Below are 16,891 nucleotides of genomic sequence, written 5' to 3'. Positions count from 1 at the left end.
ATAACTACTGTTCATGAACTCATTTCTGACATGTGGTAACCACAATACAAAACATGCATAACACCACAAAAAAAACTTACATTAAACATTAAGTCAAGTATATTTGTATAGCGCTTTTCACAATACAGATTGTATCAAAGCAGCTTCACAGTATTAAATTAAAATAATACAACAAGGTTTGTTTCTAGTGGAATTTATTGATAAAATCAAATTAGATATCCCCAGAATATCCCCAACTGAGCAAGCCAAAGGCAACAGTGGCAAGGAACCGAAAAACTCCTAATAACACCTCATAGCACTCATAGCACTCATGTTTCCCTCCATTTTGTAAAATGGTACATTCCGGATATGCGCACTACCCGAACCCACCTCCAAAACATTGGATCAAACAGGTAAGATCTAACATGTGCTATAAAATGTAAACTCACACAATAAAGAAATAATTTAAAGCAAACAATGACTCTCTATTATCTTTCAACACTAACACATTGCACACTTGATGTTGGTACTGTCCATCCTCATATACATTGTCAACACACAATATACAATAACTTATTTCTGGACTCAACACACCAAGTAAATTCAGAATAGCATTAGACTGGTACTCTAGTGATGATGTAATTGACCTAGCCCATCATCACATAATGCCAGAGACTTTTTTTTTTTTATTATTAAAACTAACATAATAAAGTATGATTTTTTTTTTTTTACTTTGAGCAATGATGTAGCTATAATAGACTCTTCTTATGAGCATATAAAACAAAACAGCTCCTTGGAAAAAAAATGAATAATTTTTATGAATTTTAATGAAAAATGTAGCCTAATATTGTAGTAGCCTAATATTGTAGTAGTTATAAACGTCTATTTTTAGTTCAGATTAACATTTGAGGGCAGCAATTTTATTCATAATGTCAAAATAAAACCAACGTAATGTTACTTGAAAGCATTATAGCCTTATAGCATTTTAGCCTGTGAGATCTGTGGACACTGGATAGTTCATTCATGGCACAATGCTTCTTCCTGGCTTCCACGCGCTGTTTGATCCGTTAATAACGGAGAAATGTGAATGTTTCTCACTAGATCTCGCAGCAATGTTATTACTTAAGTAAATGGTCCAACGAACCGTTCGGTTTGAAAATGCGTACCGAACACCAAACCGAATTCGGCTAGGTATACATCCGCACTAAAATATCAAGGTGAAAGTCATCATAGCTTGCGTAATATAGACCCAGCTCCCAACCCAACTTTGAGAATAGATTAACGGCGATATTTTTTTATCGCCTGATAAGAGTCTCACATGCAGCACGTTAACGCCGATAACGGCCCACCACTAATTACAACCATAATTGCATTACAACATGTGGTTTTAAACCCCCCAAATATTTTACTTATAACATTCTTCATTAACAAATATTCAGTTATTTGTAACAATGTCATTGTAAAAAAAAGATGGTTCAATGTAGCTAGCTACTTTTTAATAGAAACTTGTAGAGTAGCTACAAGCTTGAATGTAACTTTACTTTAACTTTTGAGCAGCTTGTAGCTTGTCAAACTACAGATAGCTTCCCCAACACTGCTGTTAAAACATAAACTACTATAAAAAACATTCAAGTAAAGTGGAATCAAACAATAGTTCATTGAACTCACCTGAGTCTCTCCAGTGTGCAGTTTGTATCTTCTAATCCGTTCTGGAGTTTCTTCACTCCTGAATCCTGCAGATTATTGTTGCTGATGTCAAGCTCTTTCAGACTGGAGTTTGATCTCAGGACTGTAGCGAGAGCTGAACAGCTTTTCTCTGTTAGACCACACTTACGCAGCCTAAAATGATGAACAGAAGAGGGAGAATTTACAAACACATTTCCAGATAAGTTGGTACATTTTGTAAAATGCAATAAAATCAACAGCCTGTGATTTGTTACTTTTCTTTAACCTTTATTTAACTGACCTTTAAGTACAAAGAAAAGATTTCCAATGTTTTCACTGACCAACTTAATTTTGTTTTGAAATAAAAAAAAAATGTGACGGCTGCATCACACGCTAAAAGAGTTGGGACTGAGGCATGTTTACCAATGTGTAACATCATCTTTTCTTTTAAATAAACTTTTTAACTGTTTGGGAATTACATTTTTGCAAGTGGAATTTTTGCCTAATCTCACTTGATACAAGACTTCAGCTACTAAACAGTCCATGGTTGTTGTTCTCTGATTCTCCTTTTCATGATGAGCCATACATTTTCAATAAGAGAGATCTGGGGCCGGATTCACAAAACATCTTAAAGGGCACTTATTATGCCCCTTTTCACAAGATGTTAAATAAGTCTCTGATGTCCCCAGAGTGTGTATGTGAAGTTTTAGCTCAAAATACCCCACAGATCATTTTTTACAGCATGTTTAAATTGTCACTTTTTGGGGCTCAGAAATACACACCGTTTTTGTGTGTGTCCCTTTAAATGCAAATGAGCTGCTGTTGCCGGCAAAGAGGGCGGAGCTTCAAGAGCTCATGATCAGTCACGACAATCTAATCTCTCACGGAATGATTTTATCAAAACAGAAACTCTCAGTAGCGGTGTTCATTTCGACCCGGAGTCGGACATTAATGCCCACAGAGACAGAGAATATATGCTGTATGGATATAGAACAGGTATAGTTTAGTTTAATTACGGTTATAATGTATTTGTCATCTGCTTTTATCCACTATTAATACAAGCCTGTTGTAGCGGACCACAGTTTTACTCCAGAAAATCACTGTAAGAGCTGAATGAACACAGTATGAGAAGTGCGCATTAAAATCTTATCAATAAACTCTCTCTCTCTCCGTTTCATTATCATCAAGAAACACAGCAAAGTACACAAAACACTTGTTACAACTAACAGTAAACAAATATATACACCTTTTCAGTGGCTGCTTAATAAACTGGTAAACTTTATATCCGTAAAACTACTCGATGAGCTGTCATAAAGTGCGCGCTCTCCCTTCCATTACTGCCGTGATCAGTACATTAGGCCTTTCACTCCAGAGACTGTAAGCTGGATCATGAACAGTTGGTACTGATCCATCCTCGAGTAACAACAGGAGTAAATTACGACTGTTATGTCCAAGACTGTTATGTGACTGTTATGAACAATTAATGATAATTGTTCACATTAAACCATATCGATTTTTGGGTGAATTTCAGGTGATCTCAGCATGAGAGAGAAAAGGATTGGGGGAATGGGGGGTCAAGGGAAAGAGATGTAGATTAGGATGATGCCTAGTTGAGACTTGCGTCTCGAATGGTGATGCTAATTTCACAAGAGAGAGTTCAAATGTTAATTTCCAGAAAGGTCCTTTGTCTTCTCAGGGAGTGATTGTTCCTCAAACAGACTGCCGGCATTTTCTAATTTCTCAAGTCTTACAATAGGAACCCATTCTATGAGTGGCCATCTGTTTTCAATGAAGCTAACTTCGGCAGCTTGGTGTCATTTACACACTCATTAAACTTTGACGGGTGAGGTGCTGACAAAAGACAGTCATTGCAACACTGTAAAATGATGGCGCCATGGAGCCATGTGCTTTAAAAAAAATTTTTTATAGGGTTTAAATGTTACATTATCAGCTTGGAAAGTACGCTAATTTGACTAGAATTTTTTTTAAGAAAGTTACAATTCAGGGGAAAGGTGGATTGGCAGAAGTACTTGCTTTTTGGTGTGTTTGCAATGCAGGAACTAGGAATGATTTTACTTATAGGAACTCCTTTTAAGGGGAACTAAATTAGCTCCTACTTCAGAGTAGGGTCTAAACCAGCACTTTAACACTATAGTGACTGGCTGAATACATAAGAAACACAGATACTCAGTACTTTTAAAATATGTGTAAACACAGTTTACATATACTTACGGCAAGCTTACATCACAGAGTTCCACCTGGTGGTGTGCATGCTATATTACCCCAGGGGAATATTTATTCTCAGGGGTCCGCCCTGGTGACTAGTTCCTATAACTGAGTTCCTATAACTACGCGGGTGCAAAAGCCCTTAAAGAAGGGTTTCAAACTAATTTTAGGTTAAGGGCCAGATGGGCAGAATTACTTTTTAAACCTTACTGTGCTGACAATTACATTAATATTAACCATACAAACTACAATTTCTATCCATGTGTATTCAGCGTCTGCCTGTGTTAACGTATACAAATTGTGGATGTTTTACACAAGCTGTTTTTTGCAGGTCCGGAATAGAGATCGGACAAAATAAAAATAAATAAAAAAAGTTCAGATTTATGGTCAGTGGAGCAGAGCATCTCTATTTTTATCATTGTTCAAATCATCCCGCTGGCCGGATTAGACAAACCTGTAGGCCGTATGTTTGACACCCCTGCATTACAGTGTTTTGGTCACCTGATTTCTTTAAGACACTTTAAATGTACAATAACAAGTGAACACAATACTCACTCCAGTGTGTTGATTTTACAGAGTTTATCCTGCAGTAGAGCAGCGATCTGATTCACTCGTGTGTCTCCTAGTTCATGTTCACTCAGATTCAGCTCACTCTGGAATAACGGATTTTTACCCAAAATGTCTCTCAAATACTGACAGGCTTCATCTGCAGAAGGACTTTGTAATATCCTAGAAACAAAGACAGTACATTGATATTTCACAACTGTACACGGCACAGATGTGGTAAAAGAATATTGATGCAAGTAAGTATAGTTTGATGGTTTAATTCACTTACAGATAAAATCTTAAAACTACTGCAGTTTAATTTGTAGAAAACACTCACCTCAGTGTTTTCAGTGAATGGCAACTATTCTTTTGTACATTAATGAGGTGTTCCACTCCTGATTGTCCAGGATCATTTCCTGTGAGATCCAGCTCTATCAGGTGTGAAGGGTTTGATCTCAGAGCTGAAGCCAGAGCTTTATAACCTCCTTCTGTGATACTGCAGTCTGAAAGTCTAGAAAACATGAAAACTTAGAATGAACACTAGAACTAAAATGAACACTGCTGTAAATACAGTCAGTTTTGAACTGTAAATAGTTGAGATAAGAAGGCATGTTGTGTAACAGTATATTGGATTAGTATTCAGTCTTAAGTGACATCAGCCTAATAAACCTGCTGCTATCATTTTAATCAAAGAACAAAAGACAAAGAAAAACCCCCTCACTGCTCTTGACTCAATAACTTTTGTAACTTTAGTTGTAAGCATTAGCACCTGAAAAACATAAAGCCCTGTTTGTTTCACTTGTCTTTTCATTAATTTGTATTGTGCCACCGTTTGCTATTTATTTGTTCCTATTTTATTTCTACAAAACAAAATTAAAAAAACTATTCTTAGATTTTTCCTCACTTCTGAAGGTGAGTGGACTCAGATATATATAACTGATAAGCAAGTGTTGTGGTGTTGAAAGCTGATGGTAAAATATACTTACTTGAGTATCTTCAGCTCACACACAGGCTTCTTCAGTCCCTCACAGATCTCTTTGACTCCAGAGTCCCGCAGACGGCTGTTGTTCAGGTTCAGCTCTTTCAGGATGGTTTTAGAGGAGAGAACAGTAGCTAGAACTGAACAGCTTTTCTCTGTCTGCTCACAATTATTCAGCCTAAACACAGAAACACCATAATTTATTATTCAGTACATATTCAACACACATCAGATCAACAGCTCTTCATATCTGCTGACACAAGTGACTAACAGTCTTTTATAATCAATTAACAGAGAAGTTATAATGTATAAATTATGTTGACTCACTTGATTTTCTCCACTTTGCTATGAGAGTCCATCAAAAGAGCAGAGAGCTTCTCTCCATCCAGATCTCCTAATTTATCTTCACTCAGATCCAGTTCTGTCAGCAATAATGGACTTTTACCCAGAACTTTAGTGAGATAGTCACACGCTTCCTGTGCAGCAGCACTTTTCAAAAACCTACAGGAAGTAGAATTACAAATCAGATAATATTCCAATTTTATAGCTTTTGCAGCTTCATCCTGAATGAGACACTAAACAGAGTAGAATGATTTACTACAAGCATTTGTATCAATGAATTAAACCAAAATGAAATTTACAGCATGTAATAACCATAAAATATACATAAACATACAGAACGCAAACAAACAATATGCCATTTTCATGTATAAGCAAACACCAGTAAGAGAAAATACAGAAATGTATTTTCATTTTCACTTATTACTTCTTTACACATAAAACACAATATCTATAATTACAGTAGCTGATCAAAACTAAAACATGCCCAAAACTAATACTAACAGAAAATGATAATGTGATATATGATAATTTGTCCAAACACACATGACACTGCCAGACAAATACACTGAATCATTATCAGAAATGATATGCTGAACACAAATATAACAAAATTACTTATTAATGGAAATAATAGTGTAAATTCTATTGTCCCAGTGATCAGCCAATAATATCCCGGCCACTGATATATTTTGCACCTCTAGTCCAGTGTAGTATTAATGTATAGTATTGTGTAATATCTGGTTAAAATCATAGTTATGATAATTGTCTCGTTTATCACCTGATGGTCTTTAATGTACAGCGTTCATCCTGTAGTAAATCACTGAGCTCCTTCACTCCTGATTGTCCAGGATCATTTCCTGTGAGATCCAGCTCTATCAGGTGTGAAGGGTTTGATCTCAGAGCTGAAGCCAGAGCTTTATAACCTTCTTCACTGATACTGCAGTCTGAAAGTCTGTGTATGAAAGAAGCTGTTAAGCACTTAATGATCTACACTACACAAGCAAAACATGTGTATAAAGTGAGATGACTTTATTTAAATCATAAAAAAAAACTAATTCTTATAATAATTATTATAAAAGGCATTGCCAAATGCTTGGCAATTTGAAAATTTGGTGTGAAAATTTACCAATATTTTTATTTTAATATTAGCAAAAATCTGACCCACAGATAAGCAAAAGATGTCTTAATATAACATCTGCCTAATTTGAATATTTCAATTTCATAGAAACATAGCAATGATTTATGATTGTTGTAGTGTATTGTTGTAATGTTTAACCTTTTTTCTTTTTTCTAGTTTAGAGCCTAATAACATCTGGCAAAGGGACTACCAATGAAAACTAGCCTTCAGGCTAATTTGGGTACATTTACATTTATGAATGTTAATTAATGTACATTGTCCCTTTTCTAAATAAATAAATAAATAAATAAATAAATGTACAAAAATGGTAATTTCAATTAAATGGACATTTACTGTACACACACAGAAAAGTACATTATCACGCAGAAATGTAGATAAATGAAAATACACACTTAATTTTCTCCAATATGCATTGTGTATTTTCCAACAGAGGACAGATCTTCTTTATTCCAGAGTTTCCGAGTTTATTCTCACTCAGATCCAGCTTTATCAGGTTTGAAGGGTTTGAATTAAACGCTGAAGTCAGAGCAGCACAACCTTCTGCTGTAATACTGTTATTATTCAGCCTGAAGAGAAAGAAAGAAAACAAATCAATTCATTAGTACACTGAAATTTGAATTGAATCAAATTAAACTGAATGCAATTACTCGTTAGTTAGGCACCTAAAATTAAGTATGACCAATAGGAAAATGCAGTTGCAGTTCAGGTGAAATGCTACAGTATAAACAATGTAACCTAAGCTCTGTTGTCTTTCACTAAACAGTAAACTTTAATCACACTGTAACTGCTGTAAAGTATAATGATACTAACTGTAGATTTTCCAGTTTGCATTGTGGGTCCTTCAGTAGATCACTGAGGTTTTTAACTCCAGAGTCTCCTAGTTTATTCTCACTCAGGTCCAGCTCTCTCAGGTGTGATGGGTTTGAGTTCAGAGCTGAAGTCACAGCAGAACAGCCTTCATCTGTCATATCACAGCCTCTTAACCTACATTATGAGAAAGAAAGAGCAAGAAAATAAGATAACTTATTCTGTAAAGTCACATCCTCTTCATAAACAGACAAAACAGACATTCAGAGGAAGAGAGATCATCATTCAGGGCTGTACACTGCAACATGTACACTGAAAAAAAGATGATAACTACCTTCCTCATATCCTCTGTCCAGCTTTTCTGGAGTGTGTTGCAGTCATCAAAATCAACATTTGTTTATATTTACAAAATACAATTAAGTTTGTCAGTGAAAATATTAAACATCCTTTCTTTGTTCTTTTGTTAGTTAAATAAAGGTTAAAGAGAGTTGAGTCACAGATTCTTGATTTTATCACATTTTACAAAATATGACAACTTTTCTGGACATGGGGTTGTATCATTATTATGTATGATGTATTTATTTAATAAGAATTATTATTCATATGACAGTAATAGCTAATATAATTTAAATCAAATGCACTATAAATGAAAATGTATATTTCTTAGGTAAATATATATTTTTTACTTTACACTAGGGAAATTACCAAACTTTTTTAATTTCTACACTTGCATTACTCTTGAGTTTTTATTTATTTTATTTATTTGGGTTCAACCCTTCATCAGTGCCATGTGCTTCCAAGCATCCCCTGCACAAGGCAAGATCCAGTAAATCCTCATGCAAGAGCGCTTGACATAAAGCATTCTCATGTTTCAGTTGGGTTGTAACACCTTTCACACAGCAGCTGCAGTTTTCCATATGCGTTTTATCTAAATAAACGGGTTATTCCCCACTGTGACATGATTTTTGTGCACAGTGCGCAGACATGACTAATCGATAATCAAATTCATTATTTTATTTTATTCATTTATTTGATAAGCCATTTTTGTATGCTAAAATAAAGTTTATGTACAGCCTTGTCATTTATTTCACCAGATCACTAAATACTAAAGAGAATATATATTTTTTACAAGTATATATCTTAGTGTTCAAGCAATATTAAGCAGTTTGATTCTTAAATGTGAATGTTCCTCACCTCAATCTCTCCAGCTTACAGCGTGAATCTCTCAGTACACCAGATAAGTGCTTTGCTCCTGAATTGTTTAGTTGATTCCCACTGAGGTCCAGCTCTCTCAGGTGTGAAAGGTTTGTAAATAGAGCCGAAGTCAGGGTGTGACACTGATTCTCTGTAATACTGCATCTACACAGACTGAAGACACAAAGAGAAAAGACAATGAATCAGAGCTATGATGATCAAACTAAGATCTGTAAATATTTGTAATTCTCTCTATCAGCATTTTCCATTTCAGAAATGTCAATAAGTTAGGGCAGTGGTTCTCAATCAGCAGAAAGAACAGAAAAAACAGCTGTTGCAACGGCGTTCAAGTGACATAGATCACTAAGTCCATGAAATTTAGATTAAATAATTTCAAGTTACGTGTCGCCTTGCCACAACATCATAGTATAAACGCTCTCAATAAAATATTTGTTATTAAAGCATCAACATTCACAAACCACAGTTAATTGAACAGAAAAGCAATCATAGGCTACTGTGTGCATGGTTTGGCATGGCAGAATGCATGCAAAAAGCGCTCCCTTTATAATCACTAAAAAGCTGACATCTCACAAAACTAGTTATAACCAGTAAAGTTGACTGCACAGAAAATATTTTATAATGTCTACAATATGTTTGTGATATTCAGAGGACTCATGAGAGTGTGAACAAAATCCAGCACTGAACAAAAAACTACTGCGTTTTGAGCAGTGAGTGGATTCTAACTTAGAAACATCTGATTGGTCATTGTGTAAAAGACATCAAGTCTGTGATAGGCTACATTGCTCGATGCTGTAAAAATAAAAACTCAGCATTTTCTTGCATTTGAAAATCAAATTTTGTTGCTTTTGTGCAATAGATGAATAATAATTTCTTTGTTTTTAGATATTTTATGGGTGAGATCCCACGGGATTGCAGGTCTTTATCCACAACCAAATATTTGCACACATCAACATACTTTAAAGTAAAAACTCTGTAGATATAAAATATAAGCTTTTGGAATTAAAGCATATACAGTATGTGTACTTAATTTAAATTATATACAATCTGTGAAAGTAATTTTTATCTAAATGTGTATGTTTTTAATTGTTTACTTAATTTTAATATATAACATTATTGTCTGCTAAGAGAAAAACTGCTCTGACTCAAACAAATGAGGAAATGGTATTATCCACTACTGTAAAAATAATATTAAATGTAATGTAACATTTTATGTCACTAAAACAAAATACTTACATCAGTGTGTTGAGTTTACAGTGTTTATCCTGCAGTAGAGAGGCGATCTGATCCACTCGTGTGTCTCCTAGGTCACGTCCACTCAGATTCAGCTCTCTCTGGAGTAACGGGTTTTTACCCACAAGTTCTGTCAAATATGTACAGGCTTCCTCTGCATTAGGACTCAAAATCCTGCAGAAGGGAAGATGAAATTTAAATGTCTTTATGGCTTTAAGCAATATGTGAGAAACATCAGCACAGAGAAAACTGGCTTGTGAAACTGCATGTTTGTTCATCTGGAGACTCACAGAACTGCTGTAGAGAGATACAGTGATGCAGTGAACCTGGGCTTGATGACATTAAACTACAGCTTCAGAAACATTTAATACCATACTACTGAATACCATCAGTACAATTCAACCCTCTACAATGCGAGAGCATTAACGTTACAATGCATCTGCGAGTACATTTCCACTCTGGGCACTAAATAATGTCTATCACCAGCCATTGGCTAATCAACTCTTAGATTTTACTCGCCAGTGTGTGTGTTAGAGGCAAAGTATGAGTTTGGAATAGTCAGAGTGTTCAGCAATTGAAAATATATCTGAGCGCTTCAGAGTTTCGCTCTCCGTCTGTACTATTTCAATTCAGCACAATGGATGCGCAGCCAGCATAAGGTTTGTCCACATAAGCACCACCAGCCCTAATTTCAGTTAAAATGACAAATATGCATTCATACATGGTTACCAAGTTTTAGTTCTAATTACTAAAGTTCTATCATTAAATATTGCTTGATTATCATTATATAATGCTTGATTGACTGATGTTAAGAGTGTACGTTCAGATATTTAAAAAGCTGTGGCATTTTACAAAGACAAGCAGATATTGATGGAATCAGATATATATATATATTTTTTTTTTATTATATCAGTCTGGTGAGTAAACAAAAAAATGTACTAGCCAATGACGATTCTATTGCCACGGTGTGAGTAGAGGGTTGCAAATGTATCTAAACAAAACTCAGTATCCCCCACTACAAAACTTGTGGAGCTTATTGTATTACAAATATTTTCTATGAATATTTAGCATGCATATTTATTTTGTATTATTTCATCACGTCTCACCTCAGTGTCTTGAGTTTACAGTTCTGATCCTGTAGTAAATCACTGAGCTCCTTCACTCCTGATTGTCCAGGATCATTTCCTGTGAGATCCAGCTCTATCAGGTGTGAAGGGTTTGATCTCAGAGCTGAAGCCAGAGCTTTATAACCTTCTTCTGTGATACTGCAGTCTGAGAGTCTAGAAAAAAAGGGAATTTATAAAATTCATCAAGTTATTGTTATTTTATGATTAATATATTTAAACATATTTTGTACTGTTTAACAGTGTTGGGGAGTAGCTAGCTACAGTACAAGTCACGATACCACTAACATTAACTAAATTTTTTAGTATCTGGACAGTAGCTCAGATACTTTTAAAACATTGTAGCTTTTCCAGTAGCTAGATATTTTTTCGTAGCCGTGTAGCGCGACTGAAAGCTACACTCCATTTTGCATTCTGATGAATCATGAGCCTGTAATGCATTGAAGCAGCAGATTTTTTCATTACCACCATCTGTTGTTACATCATGCATTTTATGACTTTACAGTCAAACAAGAGATTGTCTGATGATTATGTAAAGGATGTACAGGAATGGATATTTCATGTGAATCGACTATAATTAATGCAAACCAAAGATTAAAATGCAGTCTACATTAAAGACTTAAAGCGCATATGGAAGGTGAATAATAGTTTTTTAAATGTACAACTTATCCTGCTTTATTGCACTCTATATCAAATGTGTATTTCTATTTTAATTACAATAATGAACCACCATAGATTAATCTGTCCCGTTAGTTTTGTAATGAACCTAAAAGATCACTAATCGAACTAAAATAAAATTGCAATATAGTAGTGCGCTTATTACTTGGCAAAGGATGGTTGCGGTGGGATTTCAAGCAAAGAACGAGCAGCTCATGATTTGCGTCTCAGAGCGGCTCTTTTCACAGTAAATAGCCTATCGCATGTGCTGTGAGTTTAACCTGCATTTTTGATTACTCCTGTGTATCCAGTTTGAGTTTGCATACATTCTGTTCTTGTATTGATGTTACATTTGTAGCAATTTTGCACTTTGACAGTAAGTTTGAGATCAAACGATTGGGACACTTTTTGCCATTCAAATGACTGGGAAAAATTGTCCCAGCCAACCTGAATTCACCCTATTTATTGAAACCATAATTGCATTACAACATGTTGTTTTAAACCCAGTAATATTTTACTTATAACATTATTCATTAACAAATATTCAGTTATTTGTAACAATGTCATTGTAAAAAAAAGAAGGTTCAATGTAGCTAGCTACTTTTTAATAGAAACTTGTAGAGCAGCTACAAGCTTGAATGTAACTTTACTTTAACTTTTGAGCAGCTTGTAGCTTGTCAAACTACAGATTCAGAGTAGCTTCCCCAACACTGCTGTTAAAACATAACCTACTATAAAAAACATTCAAGTTAAGTGGAATCAAACAATAGTTCATTGAACTCACCTGAGTTTCTCCAGTGTGCAGTTTGTATCTTCTAATCCGTTCTGGAGTTTCTTCACTCCTGAATCCTGCAGATTATTGTTGCTGATGTCAAGCTCTTTCAGACTGGAGTTTGATCTCAGGACTGTAGCGAGAGCTGAACAGCTTTCCTCTGTTAGACCACACTTACACAGCCTAAAATGATGAACAGAAGAGGGAGAATTTACAAACACATTTCCAGAGAAGTTGGTACATTTTGTAAAATGCAATAAAATCAACAGTCTGATTTGAACCTTTATTTAACTGACCTTTAAGTACACAGAGAATATTTCCAATGTTTTCACTGACCAACTTAATTGTGTTTTGAAATAAAGAATTTGACGGCTGCATCACACGCTAAAAGAGTTGGGACTGAGGCATGTTTACCACTGTGTAACATCATCTTTCCTTTTAAATAAACTTTTTAACTGTTTGGGAATTACAGTTTTGCAAGTGACATTTTTGCCTAATCTCGCTTGTTACAAGACTTCAGCTACTAAACAGTCCATGGTTGTTGTTCTCTGAATCTCCTTTTCATGATGAGCCATACATTTTCAATAAGAGAGATCTGGGGCTGTATTCACAAAACATCTTAAAGGGCACCTATTATGCCCCTTTTCACAAGATGTAAAATAAGTCTCTGATGTCCCCAGAGTGTGTATGTGAAGTTTTAGCTCAAAATACCCCACAGATCATTTTTTACAGCATGTTTAAATTGTCACTTTTTGGGGCTCAGAAATACACGCCGTTTTTGTGTGTGTCCCTTTAAATCCAAATGACCTGCTGTTGCCGGCAAAGAGGGCGGAGCTTCAAGAGCTCACGCTCAGTGTCAGGACAATCTCATCTCTCACGGAATGATTTTATCAAAACAGAAACTCTCAGTTGCGGTGTTCATTTCGACCCGGAGTCGGACAATAATGCCCACACAGCCAGAGAATATATGCTGTATGGATATACAGGGGTGCAAACAGCGCGCTTTTCGGCGCCTCCCGCTTTTTTCACGTCAGTTTGGGTGACTTGTGTGAATCGTGCAGATCTCTCGGTTTTGACAAATGCATATAATTGTAATTTAAAAAATAGGCCTAATTATCGATTTTCAAATATTGCCCCTGTCAATAGGCCTACAGAACGAAACATTCTGTAGCCTATTTTGCCGTCAATACTGCCGACGTTGTCTTTGGCTATATCAGGCTATATATATGTTTAACATCCAAATGTAGATGGTCTGTCGGCGCACAGAGCCACGCAGTCGCAGACAGCACGTGAAGTTCGTGAACACCGAATTCCCTTTTCTTTCTTATCTATTTGTGTTTGAACAGACATGTGCACGAAAAAATAAGCCAGTGTCCGTCTCAATGAGTTTCCCCGTAAACGCAGTCAAAATAAAACGGATGCGTGTCATTACCGGTATTAGATACGTGCATTCGTCTTAAAGGGACAGCACCCAATATACCTGCAGCTGTTTGTGTCACCAAAGTTAATCAAACAACAAAAGAGAAAGAGAAAAATCACGTTTTGTCAAAAGATAAATTCAGTTAATTAATACAGTTAATTTACCTGAAAAACATAAAGCACTGTTTTATTTCTCGTGTATTTGTGTTTTATTGTATTTATATTTGTATTTTGTTTATTAGTTTCTATGCAGATGCACTAGGCCTACCCTACACAATTACCCCAATCATCCTAGAATTATTAATTCTTTACAAAAAGAGCTATTCAAATCATCAGGTGAAATTATTTTCTGGAAGTAGCAGTAAAGCAAGAAGAAGAAGTGCAAGATAGTTTTTCTAAATTTAATTTGACTCTATGTTCCTATAGGGGAGGGTTGGGGATGGTGGCAATGTAGTATCTGGATATTTGCCGCGGGACGAGCGCTTCGATTACCTCTCTCTTTTTTGACCATACATGTGTTTGCACCCCTGGATATAGAACAGGTATAGTTTAGTTTAATTACGGTTATAATGTATTTGTCATCTGATTTTATCCACTATTGATACAAGCCTGGTACTGATCCATCCTCGAGTAACAACGGGAGTAAATTACGACTGTTATGTCCAAGACTGTTATGTGACTGTTATGAACAATTAATGATAATTGTTCACATTAAACCATATCGATTTTTGGGTGAATTTCAGGTGATCTCAGCATGAGAGAGAAAAGGATTGGGGGAATGGGGGGTCAAGGGAAAGAGATGTAGATTAGGATGATGCCTAGTTGAGACTTGCGTCTCGAATGGTGATGCTAATTTCACAAGAGAGAGTTCAAATGTTAATTTCCAGAAAGGTCCTTTGTCTTCTCAGGGAGTGGTTGTTCCTCAAACAGACTGCCCAGCATTTTCTAATTTCTCAAGTCTTACAATAGGAACCCATTCTATGAGTGGCCATCTGTTTTCAGTGAAGCTAACTTCGGCAGCTTGGTGTCATTTACACACTCATTAAACTTTGACGTTGAGGTGCTGACAAAAGACAGTCATTGTGACACTGTAAAATGATGGCGCCATGCAGCCATGTGCTTTTTTAAACAAATTTTATAGGGTTAAAATGTTACATTATCAGCTTGGAAAGTTAGCTAATTTGACTAGAAAATGTTTTAAGAAAGTTACAATTCAGGAAAAAGGTAGATTGGCAGAAGCACTTGCTTTTTGGTGTGTTTGCAATGCAGGAACTAGGAATGATTTTAGTTATAGGAACTTCTTTTAAGGGGAACTAAATTAGCTCTACTTCAGAGTAGGGTCTAAACCAGCACTTTAACACTATAGTGACTACTGAGTATCTGTGTTTCTCATGTATTCAGCCACTTTTAAAATATGTGTAAACACAGTTTACATATACTTACGGCAAGCTTACATCACAGAGTTCCACCTGGTGGTGTGCATGCTATATTACCCCAGGGGAATATTTATTCTCAGGGGACCGCCCTGGTGACTAGTTCCTATAACTGAGTTCCTATAACTACCCGGGTGCAAAAGCCCTTAAAGAAGGGTTTCAAACAAATTTTAGGTTAAGGGCCAGATGGGCAGAATTACTTTTTAAACCTTAGTGTGCTGACAATTACATTAATATTAACCATACAAACTACAATTTCTATCCGTCTGTATTCAGCGTCTGCCTGTGTTAACGTATACAAATTGTGGATGTTTTACACAAGCTGTTTTTTGCAGGTCCGGAATAGAGATCGGACAAAATAAAAATAAATAAAAAAAGTTCAGATTTATGGTCAGTGGAGCAGTGCATCTCTATTTTTATCATTGTTCAAATCATTCCGCTGGCCGGATTAGACAAACCTGTAGGCCGTATGTTTGACACCCCTGCATTACAGTGTTTTGGTCACCTGATTTCTTTAAGACACTTTAAAATGTACAATAACAAGTGAACACAATACTCACTCCAGTGTGTTGATTTTACAGAGTTTATCCTGCAGTAGAGCAGCGATCTGATTCACTCGTGTGTCTCCTAGTTCATGTTCACTCAGATTCAGCTCACTCTGGAATAACGGATTTTTACCCAAAATGTCTCTCAAATACTGACAGGCTTCATCTGCAGAAGGACTTTGTAATATCCTAGAAACAAAGACAGTACATTGATATTTCACAACTGTACACGGCACAGATGTGGTAAAAGAATATTGATGCAAGTAAGTGCAGAAATATAGTTTGATGGTTTAATTCACTTTCAGATAAAATCTTAATTTGTAGAAAACACTCACCTCAGTGTCTTGAGTTGACACTTCTGATCCTGTAGTAAATCATCGAGCTCCTTCACTCCTGATTGTCCAGGATCATTTCCAGTGAGATCCAGCTCTATCAGGTGTGAAGGGTTTGATCTCAGAGCTGAAGCCAGAGCTTTATAACCTTCTTCTGTGATACTGCAGTCTGAGAGTCTAGAAAACATGAAAACTTAGAATGAACACTAGAACTAAAATGAACACTGCTGTAAATACAGTCAGTTTTGAACTGTAAATAGTTGAGATAAGAAGGCATGTTGTGTAACAGTATATTGGATTAGTATTCAGTCTTAAGTGACAGTAGCCTAATAAACCTGCTGCTATCATTTTAATCAAAGAACAAAAGACAAAGAGAAAACCCCTCACTGCTCTTGACTCAATAACTTTTGTAACTTTAGTTGTAAGCATTAGCACCTGAAAAACAAAGCTGTGTTTGTTTAATTTGTCTTTTCATTCTATTG

At 35.8% G+C, this 16,891-nt stretch overlaps 1 protein-coding gene across 1 annotated transcript in view; it reads right to left on the bottom strand.

Moving 5' to 3' along the window:
• The window catches only part of LOC311291141 (uncharacterized protein), a gene marked incomplete at its 5' end in the record, with an annotated part of 68,939 nt that overhangs the window by 22,733 nt on the left and 29,315 nt on the right, over positions 1-16,891 (bottom strand). Inside the window, 3 exons of the mRNA XM_084410014.1 lie at positions 1,648-1,818; positions 4,426-4,599; positions 4,754-4,927. Of these exons, the coding sequence (XP_084266140.1) occupies positions 1,648-1,818; positions 4,426-4,599; positions 4,754-4,927 (519 nt within the window). The remainder of the gene's footprint in view (positions 1-1,647; positions 1,819-4,425; positions 4,600-4,753; positions 4,928-16,891) is intronic.

Source organism: Rutilus rutilus (genome assembly GCF_951802725.1).
Source record: "Rutilus rutilus genome assembly, chromosome: 5".
Classification (NCBI taxonomy): Eukaryota; Metazoa; Chordata; class Actinopteri; order Cypriniformes; family Leuciscidae; genus Rutilus; species Rutilus rutilus.
Note: the sequence above shows the minus strand (reverse complement) of the source record. Positions and strands in the feature narration are given on the sequence as shown.